General features: G+C 36.5%; 1 protein-coding gene across 1 annotated transcript in view; it reads left to right on the top strand.

The window, feature by feature from the left end:
* The window catches only part of LOC102224902 (solute carrier family 22 member 23-like), a 37,691-nt gene that overhangs the window by 1,048 nt on the left and 17,803 nt on the right, over positions 1–18,840 (top strand). Inside the window, exons 2-3 of the mRNA XM_023335462.1 lie at positions 7,339–7,442; positions 7,526–7,680. Of these exons, the coding sequence (XP_023191230.1) occupies positions 7,339–7,442; positions 7,526–7,680 (259 nt within the window). The remainder of the gene's footprint in view (positions 1–7,338; positions 7,443–7,525; positions 7,681–18,840) is intronic.

The raw sequence follows: 18,840 nt of genomic DNA, 5'->3' as shown, positions 1-18,840 counted from the left end.
ATTTCACATGCGATGGTATTTACAGAGTACAAGGATTTCTGGGGCATGTGTTTTGCTGACATTGAGTCATCCAAACAGCTGACACAATGAATAACCTGAGGCATAGATATCCTACCACTATTGAGCAAAACTGCAAAGGAAGGTTGAACCTTGTGATTATAGTAATGGAAATATCGGACAAGGGTTTTTTTGTATTTAGAGCAAAGGTTGTGAGTGTTCTCTGTAGAATAATGGAGCTCCATCCCACGCCAAACATCACCCACCCTTCTGCTAGCCTAACCAAACAACAATTAGATATCCCTGCAGATTTCAGGGTGAATAGGTCTTGATTTTGAAGTATGGGTTGGATTGGGGGCAGTGTTACTTTTTGACATTTATAGGGCACAGCTAGAACTGGAATAACCAGCAATTTTAATACATTTAAATAAGAATTATAAAGAATGACTATTCTTCTAGCCAGTTTGACAATAAATTATTAGAGATGCACTAATCTTGTTTACCTTGATTTGCACTAATCAAGATCTACACATCGGTGTAATCTTTTTATATCTTACTTTTCTGCTGCTTTCAAAACTTCTAGCTTTCTCAAGTCTGTTTTGGTTCAGTAAGGAAAGTCTTGTGGTAACATTGGCCAAAATGAAACAAAGAAATATGACTCATTTAATTTTTATTTAACAAATTGATGATTGAAGTCTTCATATATCAAAACAATAGGAGTTTTCAGTTTAAATGCATACAATGGCGAGGACAAAAAAACCTTTTTCTTCAGTATTTGAGCAGCAGTTTAAATAAAGCAAAATTATTTGACTACAAAATAACCATCTGGTTAGTGCTTCTTTATAAGTAATCAATACAGTTGATATAATAAAATAGCAAAGAGAGGAGTGTCATATTTTAATTTGTTAGCTGATAAGAGAATGGCAGATTTTCCACACTTAGAAGAATTATTACATCATGTTTAAATTGAACTATGCAGTCTGGGAAATATGAAGGGTACCTTAGTTTGCATTGAGTATAAAGCCCATAGTAGTCCATCTGTCTACACCTGATAATGTCCTTGTTGAAATAAAGCATAGCAAATTCAGCTTTGACATTTTAATTTACTTGTAGGCACTCGGACAGTTTATTAGTTAATTTTATTTACCATCTAAGTGGGACTTTTGCTGGATAAGGATTTATTACTGGCAAGGATCCTAAAGCTTTACAGGTTTTATTTCTTCTAAGCTGCCATTGATAATGATGTCAATGATACAGGTAAATTGATTGAGGTAAATTGATTGAGGTGGTCTGTATAATTAGCATACAGTTTCTTGTTATGTATCTAACACAAAACAAGATTCCCCTATGAAGGCTGAGGTATGGAAACATAACTGTAACCCTGCCTCCGTAACGTGCAGGTACTGACATTTGTGTTGTGTTTGCACTCATATTGATGTTGACATTACTAACATTGTAAACAGATGACAGGGCAGAACGGTTTGTTAAATTGTCTGGTACTACTAGAGTTCCATGACCCATCGCCTCCACTTTCTGACAGGACTCGCTTGGCCTTATGAGAAATGGAGTCAAATGATATGCAGCTAAAATCCATAACAGTACCCTGCATGGAAGCATAGCTGACCAGTGCACATGTCACTGGCCTTGTCTGTTTGGAAAACCTGCCTTCCTCCTGCTGTCTTCCAAAAGATTCTCTTTTTTTTGCCCAGCACAGCACAGGAACTAGGATGTGACACTACAGCAGGAAGTGATGACCTGGCATTTCCCCTTCTGTTTGGACTGCATTGGCATAACTGCACATGAGTGGCCTCAGCTCTCAGTGACACACAATCCCTGAAAAACATAGTGGCTGATGAAATGTGTCAGTGTCTCTGTTAAAGTGAATCAACACATCTAACCTCACAATGATATGTTAATCCCACACTAAAAGTTCTCTGTTAGCTTTTTTGGTCTAAGGGTGACACAGAAATGAGGTTGGCATGGAGGTAACAGAGGCAGATCCAGTGTGGTTAATGTGGAAACCCATCCTAATTGAGTTAGAGCTCTCCTAGGAGTCCCTCTTAATTGAACTGCAGCTAAGAAATGAGAATTTATTATTATCCAGAGTCAGTCTCTGTACAACCCTGGTGCTAAGCGCCCATTCGGATGGGTAGCAAGTTTCCTGAAATAGTGACCTGGGAATCTCTTGGAAGCCCATATTGACCTCTTTCCTAGAATTTTGTATTTGCCAGATGATGAGATGTGTTTGGTTGCCAAAGTGTAGTTATCAACTTTTTAAAGTTATGACTGACATTGAGGAGGAGAAACATTTAAGTTTAGCCTCTAAAATGAAATAATTTTCAAATTGAAAGCATCAGATAGGCATCTAACAGTAACCATTGTAATTTTGGGGATGATTCTGTAATGATTAGCATAGTCTTTTAACTTAAAATTTGTTATAATTTTGTATTGATTACTTTGCTGAATTTCAACTGATGTACTCGATGAGCTGCCATGTTAAGTATGTTAAGTATTATTTTCTTGTTATATTTATCTGAATGTAAACATTTTGAAGATGTTAGCCTTTCCCTAAAAGGCTAACATCAAAAACAAAAAGAGAAGTTGGCTGATAAATGCACCATGTGACATTTAAGGTTGTTCTAACAGCAACACCTCAATGTTGTTGCTGTAACAAAGAGAAAGGAGTGAATTTATACAAAAATACTTAGTTACAAGGACTAATAAGCTAATGTAATGGGTTAAGCGAAGCGCAAAAGGGTGTGCTTACAGGTCTGAAATGGAAGTAAAACTAAGTAACAGTTAGTTTTCTAGTCATTAGCTACGGATCTTTTAAGAAAACAGAAACTTGCATCTTCTGTTGTGGTTCTGTTAAAAACAATGTGGGTTTTTGATCACCTGGTATTTACTTAGGTGGTATACATTATTAAAATTTTGAGAAGCACTTTGCTGGGAAATGCACTCAGACTTCTGTTTTGATAATGCTAGCCACACTAAATTTATTTAACATAAGATATGCTACAGGCAGTTTTAAAATTGAATACAAACTTCAATTTTGAAGTTTGTCACCACAAAGACGAAGTCTCTGCATTAAGACACAATTTTATTTTATACTTTTCAAGGAGAAAGTCAGACAGCCAAACTTGGCTTTGGAATGTCAAAACTTTGCAAAAACTAGATATCTGAAATTGTCCACAAAATTCTAGTTGGTTCACCTCTATAATTCCTTAAAGTATTTTCCCAATTGCTGTAGTTCACATATAAAACTGTGTTACACCACCATACAGAATTTTGACAAGTTCGTTTCTTGAACATGTTTTGAATAAAAGCATTCAATTACTAGATATGACATGGAGAGGGTCAACCATGGGCTTATTTCTTCCAAATATTATATCTAGTGGACGGGGGAGATAAACTGTGGGAGCACATTGGTGGGTACACCCGGCCTCAGTATCGCTGTACAGTAGATTGCACACCCATGGATCTGAAAGATGATACTGTAGGTTGACACCCTCGGAGGCCTCTCCGCTCTGTGTCCCTTGTGCTGTTTACCCAGCTGGTTGACTTCTTCTGCTGACCCTGGATCGACTGAGACTGAGGCCTTTGAAAAGGCCTCAGCCGTGGAAAGGTGATGACCCCGCCGCAGTTACCCAGCCAACACACGACAGACTCTCACTGTGTCAGCTGTAACAGGAAAAGGCATTTTTGTGACCAGAAGATAAAACCCCTGTTGAGGCACCGGGGGGTGTGTGTGTGTGACAACAAGAGTGTGTGCTGTGGGCCTGGTTCTGATAAGTGCTGTTTTGTAACAAGCAGGCATGAACATTGTGGGGTCTGACCCTTGACCATGGTATAAGGTTGTTTTTGAAGATTGTGCAATGGAATTTAGATTGTTTAATTTCTCGTAAATCTTGTTGGTAACAGTGATCTGTTAAACACAACAGCCATCAGAAGAAAGGTCTGAGCGTGGCAATAAGAGAAAAAGGTTTCTTGTTTTTTTTGTTTTTTTTTCTGCCATCTGTCGAAGCTGATAGCAAGAAAATCTAGCTGTCATCAGACAACCTTCTTTAAAACACGTGCCTCATCAGATGCTCATGTTTTGTGACAATATAATTTCCTTTTTGCCTCAAAAGGTAGTGCTCAGGAATTAAAAAGGGAAAGTTTTATTTCTTCCTTCTACTTAATATTAAAATGTGATCATCTCTTAGTCTTGCATTGCCTTGCAAAAGCAGTAAACCTGGAACTCTTCTGCATCGTCATATAGCTAGAATCTTCAATTTATTTTATTGTGATTTGGTCTAATTACATACTATTATGTTATCAATACAAAATAGTGCTCATGGTTGTAAAATATAAGTAAAATTATAGAAATATTTTTTTACAAATAAATTGAAAGATAATTCTGGCATGCTTTTGTATTCAGAATATTTTACTCTGTTACCCCTAAATAAATTCAGTACAACCAGCCCTCTTCAGAGAGAAACTCCTAAATTGTATACCTCAGTGAAATATAATTATCTATTTGTGTGTTTGATGCTGTCAGATCTGGTTTATGAGTGTGAAAACAAGCCATTATTGAAAAAATAAAAAATCCATATAAAGACCCGTTTAGCATTTGCCATATTGCGGGCACCGCACACATGTTGCAGAAGGTGCTCTGATCAGATAAGACCAAAACTGAATGTTCTGACCTACATTTCAGACTCTCAAGTGTGACATAAAAGGAACACTTTGCATCACGGGAAAAAAAGAAAAAAAATCCAATGGTGATGCATGGTAGTGGCATCGCCATGTTATGTAGATGTTTTTCTTCAGAATGGGACAGGAAAGTTGAACAATGCAAAAGAAAAAAAAAAAGAAAGAAAATACCGGAAGAAACCTTTTTAGATGCAGCAAAAGACTTGAGACTGTGAGAAAGGTTTGCTTTCTAACAGGACAATTACTTTAAACATATAGCTAAAGTTAAAATGGAATACTTTAGATCAAGGGTCCTCAAATCCAGGCCTTGAGGGGTGGTGGTCTGTAATTTTCACGTGTCCCGGGTCCGCACACCTGAATTAAACGGCTGAATTAATTACCCCCCTCAGAAGGCAGTCAAACTCAGCAGAGTCCTGCTAAAGACCTCATTATTGTGTTGAAGCAGATACACTTCTAGAAGGTCTAGGACACCAACCCTTGAGGCCTAGATTTGAAGACCCCTGTTTTAGATGGCTAGAATGGTCAAAGTAAGTCTACATTCAATCTGCTCAAAATCATTTGTAGATGATATAGGTTGGTAAAGACATATGTCCCAGGAGATATGGTTTTGTAAAGTGGTGTCCCAGGAAGGCTATACTGACTACTTTATACCACAAATTCTTCTTCTTCATAAAAAAAGCTTTTCCTTCCATTTCACAACATTGTGCTACTTTGTATTTGTCCATTCTGAAATCTGAATAAAATATAGTGAAGTTTGTAGTTTTAATGTGAAAAATGTAGACAAGGTCAAGGGTATGAATACTTTTCTATCTCTACATTGCACATATGCTGCCACCATATTATGGAATTCCAGTCCCTCCATGGCAGCTGCGCTAAAACTTGCACTTGGAAGCAGACTGAATCAGATAACCTCTGTTGCTAGGCAGTAACTATGCAGCAGTCTCCTCGTTTTCTGCCTTTTCCTCACAACTAATTTTAAGCATCTCTTTTCCCCTCATTGTTTCTTTTTCAAATTTCTGAAGCACTTGCATGATGTTTTACAAGTTGCTCATCCTTTTACGAGTTTGTTTGGCCCTTTTTGTTCTCCTTCTTGCTGTGCTTGCCTCTTTTCTCTATCCTTCCTTCCCTCCAGGCCTGCTCTTTCTCTCCCAAGAAACCTCCACCCACCACTGTGTAGTTCAACGAGTGCACAAATGTGCAGCTGTGACATAAGGATATCTTCTGAGTATTGCCGGCCTAGACTGACCATCACAAGGATGGTCAGCCATTTGAAATGGATCAAAAGAGAGAATTTATATCGGGTTTTTTTCTCTGCTTTCCTTTATTTTCTTTCAGGTTAAAGTTTAATATGCATTAAAACAACTGAAGACTTATACTTCTGTTAATTTATTCCCATAATAAAAGTTAAAATAACAACAATAATCAATATTGTAATGTAAGAATTAATCTTTTATGGATTTATGGCTTTCCAAATAGGTTAGATATTTTTCTTCACCCAGTTTGGAAGCCCATTAAGGTTTTGCATCTGAAATGAAGGGCTTGCAGAAAAACATTTTTGATGGTGCACGCTAATTGGCTGATGCTTATAAACACAGCAAGTTAATGAAGCTCTGCAGTAAAATCCTGCCATACTCTGCTAATCCGGTGACACATTTCAAGATCACTTAACACTTGGTGGGGGCGGGGTGAGCAGCAAACACTGCTGCTTTAAATGTGGCATGTGACTGAAGATTGCTGTTGATGATGTTGTGCCTCCTTTGGTTATATATCCATGGTCTACAGCATGTCTGATTTGCACAGTCAGTACTCTTCTAGGGTTACACAGGGCAGATACTCATGAATTCACACTCATCATTTCATGTAAGTTGTACTACAGTCTGAGAGAAGGCAAGATTCTCTGCTTCTCTCTCTCGGCACGGTTGGTTGTCCTGTGATTGCGAAACAGGCACTTCTTTTCCATGCGTCTGTCTTTTTACCCGCTGACATTGAAACTGAAACCATGAGTAAGTACCATGCCTGGGTCATGTGAGGGCTGCTTTGGCTGTTTGTAATCCTGCAGCATTCTAATCTGTACTTATCACTGTGTCTGGAGGTGGTAGAAAGTTGTTTCCAATGGAAACCATGGAACCGACCACTTTGTATGTCAGTTTCTTGTGGGATTGTTTTGCAAAGCATCTACAAATGTTCTTGGCACATGATCTCTGTTTATGTTGTATCTTCGTCGTGAGTGGCAGTGGTTGCGAGGCAGGCCTGAGATTGTTGTTCGTTAGCCACACACTCAGTGCACCTGTTGTGGCAGCCACACCCTTGTTTAATTCTGTCTTTACCAGCACAGACATCTGTGAAGCACATGTTACAATAAAATCTCCAGCAATTGTTACTCACTGCTGATGTGTGTATGTGAATATATATATATATATATATATATATATATATATATATATATATATACTTTTTCATTTAAGCTCCTAAACTAAAGAAGCTTAAATGAACAATGGGCATTTTTATTGGTTTAGTAAATTAGTGGAGACAATTATTTTAATACCATATTCTATTTTAGCTTTACATAAAATATCAGTAACTACTTTAATTCCTTGTACAACTGTACTTTTATTGACTGTAGTGTTACTACTTTTTCTTCTACAGTGGTGTCTGGTGTGTGAATTGAAATGGAGAGTCCATATTGCAAAGTTCTCTCTGTTGGTGGGATCAATCTTTGGATACCTTGTATTTGGGATACTGGCAGACTGGTAATATTTTTTACATTCTTTCTAAAATATAAATCTCTGCAATTGAAGTCATGTTTACAATAATATTTGTCTTTCTTTTTTAGGTTTGGCCGACATCCAGTGCTGATCATATCGGTGCTGTTTATGCTGGTGTTTGGTCTGACTGTGGCCTTTTCTGTAAATGTCACCATGTTCAGCACCTTGCGTTTCTTTGAGGGCTTCTGCCTTGCAGGGATTACTCTTTCTCTCTATGTCCTGAGTAAGTAATTCAATAGATCTTGGCTTAATATACAAGTGGATTTTTTGTTGGGGTAGGAGATTGTTGTTTATTTTTCAAAGCAAGGACGTCACGGATTCAAAACCTGCCCAAGGCCTTTATGTGTGACTTTGCATTTTCTCAGTGTGCATGCATGGCTTTAATCTGGTTTCCTCCCATGACCCAAACATATGTATGATATTAAAGTGGGTGAGTGAGTTTAATTTTTGTCTTAAATGTGTTGACTCGCTGTTGGACTTGAAACCTGCCCAGTGTATAGTCTATTTTTTGCTGATTTATCCCTGGAGAGTGTACTAGCTTACCTATTTACCTGAATACACCTACTCTCTTGTATTCAATTTATTCAATGTGTTCTGTGATTGTAACTTAGACTAACAAGGCAACCCATTCTTTAAACAAGGTGAGATGGACATCAGGGAAGAAAAAAAAAGCTAGGGCACTGCTATGATTAGTTTTTATTTTTTTAATTGTTTTGTATGAGATTATGCTGCTTCAACTAACAAATGTTGTTTTTTTTTTTTCAAGTTTTGAACAAGTTTTTTCCAGGAACGCTAATAAATTTGGTGGATGCCATAAAAGATTTTAATTGAGGAAAGTTGAAACAATTTGCCATAGAAACCTTCAAGAGTAAATATCTCAATGCTAGGCCCTTAAAAATGTTTTTTAAATAGCATCTCACATCATTGGTAATTTTCTAAATGGCCACAGCTTTCAAAAACTTTGATTACCCCTCTCAGTTACCGGTATTGCATTGATTAGATGGGGATACTGACATTTGCAGGAGATGTTAGAGCAACTGCTTTTAGTTTCCCTAAAAGTTAAGAATTAAAAGGAGTCCCAACATTTCAATATTCTTACTGTTTCTTATGAATTTTAAAATTGTGTTGGTTATTATCTTTGGTCAAAGAGGCATTTCCTAGATGAGCATGTACTGAACATTATGACTACATTGTAGCGCTATGCCTACATTGTCTTGATGTGTTATCTTCATGCATTGATGCTCAGTGGGTGAATGACAGATAATTCTTCTCATTCTCATTCTTCTCAATAATTTTTCTCATTGGAATAGCATGTTGTCTAAGATGCCCCAGTCAATTACAAAGTCAAAAAGGCTTTTAAGTCTGTACTTGACTTCAAACTATGATTGATTCTCACTTCTTTTAACAGAATTTCCTGTCTCACCAGCTCACACTGGTAGGGTTGACAATATACAACCACTTAAATTCGAAACATATACATGGAAGATCAAACACAACAAATATGAAATGGAATTGCATTAAAAATAAACTAGCTTGACTAATTTATACAAGTGACTGCCTCCTGTTAGTTTCTTTAATAGCTAGTGGAAGTTTGGTGAGTGCTGAACATCAAACACTTTCCATCTCCAGCACTAAAAGGCAGCTGTTGAACTGACTCGGACTTCTCCAGTCTCATCTTCCAGCTTTCAAACCTTATTCACCTTGATGTATATTTCCATTCATTTCATCAGCACTTAAGATGTGTTCAAACTGATATCCAAAGACAATAATATGCGTCTCTCTTTAGGGCCCATAGAGTGCTGCATTTCACTGCCTTGCATATTGCACTGGAACACAACCAATAGCATTATACTATAAGGTGGAAAAGACGGGATTCCTTGTTGATTGATATTTGTTTGGATGTTTCAGGATGGACAGCACTAATGAGTTCCTATAAAGAACCAGCAGATTACATCAAAGTAAAAAAATACATATTTGGATTCTAAAGGAACAGATACATTTTCTGAGAAGAGCCTAAATATTGAAATGGAAAAAAAAGAACAGAATGATGCTTACAGATTGCCCTGTGATTTCCAGTTTTTTCAAATTTGATTGGCCTGTGACTTGGCTGCATTTGTAGAAATCAAAAGTGGCTCTCATTTAAATTCACCAGAATATTACGACATGGAACTTGAATAGGAAGACAGTTAATTTGATATAAAATAGATGGCAGCGGTATATGTCGCAGACATGTGATGATATTTTTTTTCCATCATATTCCTACTTTATAATCTTACACCGTTATCACTCTTGTCAACTATTCAGGCATAATCAAAAAATTTTTGCTGTAATTCTGAAGACTGGCTGTAGCACTTAGCTCAACGACAGGTCATTTTGTTCTTGTGACTTCCTAACACTTAATAGGCAGAATTCCTCTATTATGTGTCCTCATTACTGTTGATGTTGATGTCAATCGGTTTACACTTGAATTAAATTTATTTTCATTTGAGTGCACCAGTATGTCTATTATATTTCTTCTTACTGCTAATCAGTAATCTAATAATGAAACAATAGGCATGTCTTGTGGATGAAGTGGTAACCAGAGTGTAATGCATGAGCCATCTGTAATGTTGATCCAGATTAACTTACTCTCTTTATGACCTTCTCTGCTGACAAAAAAGGTTTAGATGATTTGTTCTGTGGCACAGAAGGGACGGGGAAGGGACTTGTTGATAGCAACCTCATAACTGCTGTTGCATTTGATGAACATTCTGGTCCTGCCAATGGATCCTTAAAAGCTTCTTTGGCCACAGTAAATGTCCATTGCAGAGAGAGGTTGGGAAAAGTGCAAAGCGAGGAGGGGGTGGGACGTTCAGTAAGGATGATATGATGAAGCATGGGGCCCCCAGAGTCCCTGTCATTCTAATTTACTCCTCATTGTATACCTTGAAAGGCTTTCATGCTCACCCGAAATAGACCAACAGTTAAGCCTCCTCTCAGGACAAAGGAGTGGCCAGATGGAGGGAGAAAAGATGGAGTTGAATTGTGAAGTGTAATATTTCAGTAAAGTGATTCTGACATCTGCATCTTTTGTTTTCACATTAGACTACTTTATGGTTGAATAAATCATCATATAAGTTATTAACCCAGAATGTGACAGAGTTACACGACTGTGCTGAGAAATCAGCTATCAATACTTTTCAACAAGTATATTCATTCTTTTATTACTAAAGCGATACAATGTGTTTTAGTTATTCGACATAGTTCCAGGTTTATAGACTGTGCTCAGCATTATATTTGTTAGCTTATCTAAGTACGTTTTCCTTGTCTAATGTTTGTTCAGCACCTCACTGTACATCCATTCAGCAGTTCTACTTGTTATTTTGTCAGTCTAAAGTGCAGGCTGCTCCAAAGTAATGAAAGATGTCTAAATGGTTTAGCAAAATGTTACCCTTCCAGTTGATTGAAAGGGAATAGTTATTTAATCGAACGACGAGGGAAAAAACAGAAAAATACTCAACTGGTGACCAGGATTGCTGTGAGTTTTTTTCCATTTTAAGCTGTCAGCCTCAGTCTGTAGATAGCTTTTTGAAAAAAATCATATGTAAGAATCCACAATCCACATATTTTAACAATGCTAGCCAAGCAAACTCTTCTAGTTGCTAAGACGAGAGGCTAAAGACTGTTTAAATTAGAATTCAAAAATAATTTTGTCTTTGGTTTAAGACATGAACTGGGCTCTCACAAACGCTCATAAACACTGTGATGTAGTCTCTTCTGGTAAGGTAAATAATTAATGACTATGACAGGGTGGCTATAACTCCATATTCTGCATATAGTTTATATGGATTTTTATATCATAGATATGGAAAGCTAAAATTGGCCAGAATAAGTCTTGCCAGGTGAGAGCTTTCCAAAAGCTTGATTTTGAAAATCATTAACAGCATTTAGATCAGTGCATCTTTGAATGTGTAGCAAGACTGAATTCTGTATTATATTTATATAGTTTGAAGTGTCACTGATATGATAAAACCATATGACTTAAAAGGATGAACTACTGTGCTTTCACTATGTGTACACAAAAGCTTTTAATGATAAATGTTTTTTAGATATTATATACTCATAAAATACTAATAAAACAAATTTAAAACTGTTTTAGCAATATAACATAATAAAATCCTTGCTGCTATTCTATGTTGTATCTCAATTTTTATATCCAAATCCTCCCGGATTAAGCAGAGTTTTTCTGCTTATTAAGAGTTTGATGCTGGCATACTGTCACCCTTATTTTCAACCACGTATGACTTCTGCCTTTGTCACATGATATTTTCCCTGTAGGCTTTGTGTATTGACAAAACTACAACTGCACTTCACCAAGAAAACAGGAACACTGTGGTCTAATAAGACCTCACTAGAAACAATCTCTCTTACATTTGCCTGGAAATAGGCCTCAGAGGTTTAGAGGTTTTGTCTGTTGTCTTGAACGTTAAACACATTTGGTTTTTTGCTATGCTTAGTTCGCCTCCTTTTATAAAGAAAAGCCAGAGCGAAATCCCTGCTTCAACTGTGTTTGCACTGTAGAATATTACGCTAATCCCTTTCTTTCTTTCCGGTCCATGTTTGATAAAGTCTTACATCATCAGCCCTGAAGACTGGGGACCACTGTAGCCCACATTAAGCTGATGGAAAAAAATGCATTTTTACATACAATTTTATCCAAATTTTAAAGCTATAATTAATCAGTAGTTCATTTAAGTTGGATGCATAAAAGTTATTTTCTTCTTTGATGATTTTATTGAGAAACGTACAAAAGTTTGAGGTTATAGGTGAGTGTCTAAATAATCTCCAAGGCGATTTGGATGACCAGTCACAAAGCTCATACCTAGGCTCAAATAACTGATGCTGTTTGACGTCTCCACCGATCCTGAGTAGTTTCTGCAGATAAACTACACACTTTTCTTTGTTAAATGGATAGACATTTAATTAACTATTATCTGGGATTTGGGCTTATTTTTAGGGAGATGTCGTTTTGTCTCTTTATGGACTGGAGAAAATCCACAATGGATTTATAGCTTAATAATTCTGTTGTAAAAAACTATTCTTGTTAAAAAAAAAAGGAGCTTTTGGTTTTTATGCCCATGAGTTTATGTGACACTTTAACACGTGGTTTATATCTGTTTCTTCTGACCTCACCAATGGTGTCTTGTGACTGAAGTGCATGTATTGTCTGTAGATGGCATTTTTAGTGGTTTCAGACTGTTGTGTATATCCCTATTTTTATAGCAGCGTGCACGTTGCACAGCACCAGTATAAAGTCTGCAAGCTCGTTTATTAGACATAGAGGGAATATTGCAAAATGTTACCTAGACTCCTAAAATTGGCAAAGAAGTACTACTTGTGAGTCCAAATGTTGTATTTATAGTTACATTAGGAATGCATTTCCTCTATAGTCTCCTCCTGTGATTGTCAGTGAATACAGGCAAGCTTTCTGCATCACCATCCGCAGTTTAAAATAAACGCTGCAGTCAATGCAGTGTGCCTCAAGCAAGGGTATACAAGTCAAAGGGTGTTCTTTGTGTCTGACTTTTCTGAAGACATCCGGTGCATGAAGGTATACCCGAGGCTTAACTTTACTTGCCTTTCTTCTATGCGTTGTGCATGCAGTGAAGTGCAGTAGAAAAATCACCTGTATATGAACATATAGGTGAATATTACTTGAAATCTAAAGTGCTCTCTAGTTAGTAAAACTATATTAAAAACATATATTTTATGTATAATAACATATAATATTGGACATAAGTCCATTTCTGTCTGTTTGTAGCCCTGAGGGTGAACATGCTACTACTTACAAATGGAAACGAGTGCTTTTAGTTGTGTACTCTCATATAAAATAACCAGATGATGGGGAGGGAGGGAACATAAATTAAAAATAATTTTAAACTGTGTTTGATGTAAAGAATAATAAGGCTACTGCAAACCAACAGGAACAATGCCACAACTAAAAATAAGCTGTATGGCAAGAGTTGACTGCATATTTGAATGAAGCCAGTCAGTCCCCTGAACAGCATGCAGTGTGTTTACAGCTGAGTTGGAATAGCTTAGCAGATAGTCTTGGAGAGTCAGTTGACACCAGACTTCTATTTATACAACAATGTGCCATCAGTTTGAATTGACCTTTTTTATCATCACAAACCTGAGTGCCTGTAAGTCAGTATTATGGTTCAGCCCAGATTCATTTTATAAAGAGAGCACCCCCCACCTATAAACTCACAAGGCACACTGTAGAGGACTGAGTCATGCTATCCAGAACATAGTAATTGTGTTCTGTTGCAGGCTTTAAGATCCTTTTTTCTTTTAGTTCAAAAGTAAGTTTTTATTGGCTTAATTTTTCATGTTCCTTTTTAAATTGCAAATGCCGTTTGAAAGGTGGAGAATTTGACTTTAGTTTAATTCGGGGCAGTCAGCCTCCAGAGAGTGACAATAAGCAGATGTGATAATGTAAAGAATACATTTAATAATTATAATGTGGGGATTGGATAAAAAGCCAAAAAAAATTATAATTTGGGGGGGATTTTCAATGTTCTTCCCAATATGAGACTGCAAGATTAAATCTTAGCTTGGCTAAGAATATGGAGTGTAAGTAGAAATGAAGATCTCTCAGAATGTAAGATTAGAATTTAAGAAAATAAGAGCCAAAGAAATAAGGATGAAAGGCCAATATTGCCGAGCTCTAACCCTTTATCAGAATAAAGCGGTTAAACGTAGTAAACTTTGCTATATGGCTAATCAGACGGAAGGGTTGCATGACAGAGAGTGAGCTAACGTGGCATGAGGATCCACTTTGCAAATATTGGAGGTGCACAAAGGAGTTCCAGTTAGCTTTAATAACATTGATAAAACAAAGAAGTTACTAGTTAAACATCATCATGTGTCTTACATTTACTCTTAGTCAGCCTATTTCAACAATAGTTCTCGGATGTATGATGTTCATGTCCAATGTTGTATTCTGATACCAGGTGTTATGAGCTAGAGACTCATCTGTTGTTTGATAAGATTGCCTGGGGCAATAGGTGTGTACACGGCATGAAGTTGAACGTAACTAGAAAAATAAATATTTGATGGTTTATGTTTGCTTTAACTCTATTTTCTTACACATTGAAAGTACATATTACATACAGATTTCTTTCTCTATTACACATTTTCAGGTTACATTTAAAACACTGAAGGATTGGGACATCAATGTGTCTGTAAAGTCACAGTTGGAACCTTTCAGCATCACATCCTGCTTCGGACACACTGGAAAAACATCACCTGTGTGCATGCATAAATAAATAGATGTGATATTAGAATGAAAAAAAAACAAAAACTATATTAATCTGGGCTATGTAATATAATGTAACATAATATGAAGCGTTCTGAATCTCAGTTGAGGAGAAAGCTAAAATAAAAGAATAATAGGTAATACCAGGTGGAAGTATTCGTGAATGTAAAGAGTTTCTGACACGCCTTAAGGTTTTATGTTAAGCAGATATTGTCTGCTGTCACTCCTTTTGTACATGTACTTTATGAGCATAACAATTATTTACACAGGTGCGAATGCAAAGTGTTTTTTTTTTAGTAGAGTCATGGAGGGGAAGTACATAAGGTTATATGAATGTGCTCAGGTCCACTTCATGCAGACACAAGCACTCACACCCATCCATTGAATGCCTGTGTTTTTGCGTCAGGTCGTAGCTGTCCTCTTTGCACACAAAAACACAGTACGTACTAAAGTGATCAAAGCATTGGACAGAAGTATATCCTTTACTGTGATACTGATCTGACAAGGCACTCCTCAGAAATTTAAGAACAGCAAAAAGAAAGCCCTGCACTTTCTTTAGTGTTATTTTACACTTTCTAAATTAGGAAAACATCTTTGGTTTCTGTCATGGGGTGTGGGCTATGTGCTCACTGGTCACCCGCTTCTCCCTGCGACTGGCACTGTTGTATCTGCTCACATTCAGAGATTCCTCAGTGTGCTCACATGTTGCTCAGTGTGAATGAATCTTCTTTACTAACTTGCATTATTTTAAGTCTGTTTGTTAGACTCTGCATGACGAGCCCCATTTGTTAGAACATTCCAAAACAGTAAAGTTTGTATTGTGAAATAATATTGAAGTAGGTCTGTAAACATAGGCTAGATGATTTGTTCAATTAGATAACTTCTTTGCATAAATATCAAGCTCACCTCATTTGGAGACAGGATCATTTCCACATTCTTTTATATAAAAATGTAAATGTGGTTCAGCTTTACCCTAAATACATGGAGAATGCCTTATTGCATCAGAGGACAGAAAAGGCTGTTTTACAAACAGATCTGCCATTGTCTGCTTTGAAAATCTATACTAACTATGGCAAACTATGGTTCACAAACAATTTAGCATATTTAACCACTTAAGCAACAAGTTGAAAACATAAACACTGACTTTTTAGAAGCCCATAAATTTACACACATCTAACCTCTTAGTTGTAGGATTGTTTTGAGCCCAGAGCTATAATTATTTTTTAAAAATCTGTTGATTAAGAGACTGCTGTTTTCAGACAATTTCTCTTCTTATGTATTTATTGTACCAGTGTAGAGACAGCTATGGTCATTTATGTAGATATCCTGCTGTAGTGCTGCCGGGTCTGCTTAACCAGACCAGTTTGGTTTCACATTTGTCTTTATGGGCTGTAATAAGGCACTTTCTCTCAGCAGTGCTGCCCACTTACCTCAGACAAAATCTATCTGACCACAGGTAAGGCACAAGGGGCATTGTGGAACAATAGGCCCTCCAGCTGCTTAAGTCATGTTCCTCTTCAGTTTGAAATACTGCTCAGACTGCTTGTGTGCATGCTGCTGATAGTTGCTGTATATTTTCTCTAACCTTAATTCAGTTTGTGATAATGTGACTTCAGGTATACACATTGTGGTTAAAAATACTTCAAAGGATTGAGGTAGTGATGCATTTTCCAAAAAGTCATGGCACATACAGTACATACATACATAGCAAACTATATGCAAATCTTACTCCTCAGTAAAATGATTTCCATCGATGAAGCACACTTCCTCTTCCTCATTGCTCCAGCCGTCTGCTGACAAATGGGTTAAGGTGCAGTTAGTCTTTTTTTTTTTTGCACTTATCAGGGTAAAGTTCTTTTTCTTGCAATGCTTGCATTTTATGTTGCTCACCAAATGTTCTCTGCTAAAACATTTGCATGTTTTAGTTCTGTCACTTTTACTTTTAATGTTCTAAAAGATTTGTTTTAAATTGGAAACTTCCTATAAATTAAGAGTTCCCGTGTAAGTAAAACACATAATGACTTATGCACAAATGATCAATCTATCCCTATAAATGTTTTATTGACTACCTGTTATTGGTTAAATTAGTCTAGCCATCTTTCCTTTTCTTCTTATTAGTGTTAAAAAAATAAAAAAATTGTCGTGTTTCAATTCTTCAGTTGAAAGAATGTGATGCATGTTGTTTGCCCAGTCTTCATGTCAGCAGTTTACCAGTTACTCAATTCCAAGTTGGGAACTTCCAGACAATTAATGGAGCTGTGCAGATACACATACACAGATGTGTATCTGCGGATACAGATAAACATCTGATATCCAAATACACAGATCTATCTGAATACAGATCTGTGTATCTGGATACACAGATCCAGATACAATGGATCGGTGTATCCCCCTCACAGACACATGGGATGGGATTTCCACTTTTAGAATGGATAAAAATTTGGGTCATAAAAAGACAATTAGAATAAAAGTGTTTTGCAATGTTTTTAAACAACCTTAGAGCACATAATTGTAGATTTGACTATAAGGCTAATTTTATGATGTAGATTAAGACTGTATTTAAGAATGTATAGACTGGAATATTGTGCACTGATGATTTATTATACTAACCATGAATGAACATTAGTTATTTCTGGAATATAAAAACATATCTGGTGTTTTCTTCTTAATGCTGGTAATTATCACAAGCTGGGTCTATGTACAAACAGATTCTGAATAATCAAGGTTAAGATTTTCCTCCATGGAAATGGTCACTTCAAATTTAGATTCTTCAGCTGAATTCATCTTATCTCATCTATCTAATCCTGTCTTATTTGGGAAAAAAACTACACATGCCTTGAACAATACAACAAATAATGGAGCTTCACAAGGATATATCTGTAAAATGTGTGATTATGGAAATGGACAAGGGCGATATGACGTTCTTGTAAAAGAGCTCTTTGATCTCAAGGGGTTTTATCTTGGTTAAATAAAGGTTGAAGAAGTAGCAATTTCTAACTTGCAGGAAGTTGCACATACAATCAGACATAAAGAAACACCGCAATGTATATAGTAAAAGAAAAAGTAGAAGCTCGTGCAGTATATTCTGTGTGTTTTATTTGCAGAACCAACCCTGAAACAAATGTGATTAACCTTGACTTACTTAATTGACCTGGTAAAGTACTTTGACCTTGTCAGCACAAGGACTTCTATGCTCCACCAACGCACTGGCTTTATGCCAGGACCTCTCAGGTGATTATACTCCACTGGGAATGGAAGGTTAACATTAAAATCAATGTCTCATGTACTGTCACACATTCATGACTAACAGTGGTCGAAACTGTGCTATGTAGTCACCCTGAAAGTATTTTAATTTGTTTTCTGTTTATAAACTGCATCTCAGGGGTTTCTATTTGCCATCACTTGAAAGTCTCATCAGGCAAAGGCCAAAGTTCGGTGGGCTCTAATCAGAAAAAATTACTTTTTAGTGACTGTGCCATTTTTAGGAGACTTTAATACACACATGAACTTAGTCTGAAGACCTTATAATTTTAACAATATGTTGAGTTCAGATTAAATGCACAGGAGACAGTTTTAAGTTTCTAAAGTTATTTCAGTGTGGCTGCTGTCCACAAAGTATTTCTATTGCGACAGTGTTTGCAAATGAGAGTATGAAGCTCAGTTGATACAACAGAGTTTAGAAATGTTGTAAAGATTGATTGTATTCAATGCAAACTCGAGTGTCATGTGGTCTCAATAACACTGCCCTGCATTATTTGTTAATGTTTATCGATTTCTGCATGGATTACATTGGTATTTTGTTTTGCTTTGTGGTGACTAATCGGTTGCATATGATGTTTGGCCTTTGTCACTAGATAACGTAGCTTTTTTTCTTTTTTTTAACATAAGCGAACATTACACCAATACACAGAGAAGATGCATTTTCTTTCATGACTGAATTAATCAGGGAAGTATATGCTCATTCAAAGATTATATGAAGAAGGCAGTTTACCCATCTGCATTTAAATTTATGAGTATAATTTTCAGAGTTATTTGCATGAATTTGCCAGAATCTAACTGTAAAGTTAGTTATTGTTAAAATTC

The sequence above is a fragment of the Xiphophorus maculatus genome, chromosome 6 (assembly GCF_002775205.1).
Source record: "Xiphophorus maculatus strain JP 163 A chromosome 6, X_maculatus-5.0-male, whole genome shotgun sequence".
Lineage (NCBI taxonomy): Eukaryota > Metazoa > Chordata > Actinopteri > Cyprinodontiformes > Poeciliidae > Xiphophorus > Xiphophorus maculatus.
This window is presented reverse-complemented; position numbering and strand designations above follow the sequence as displayed.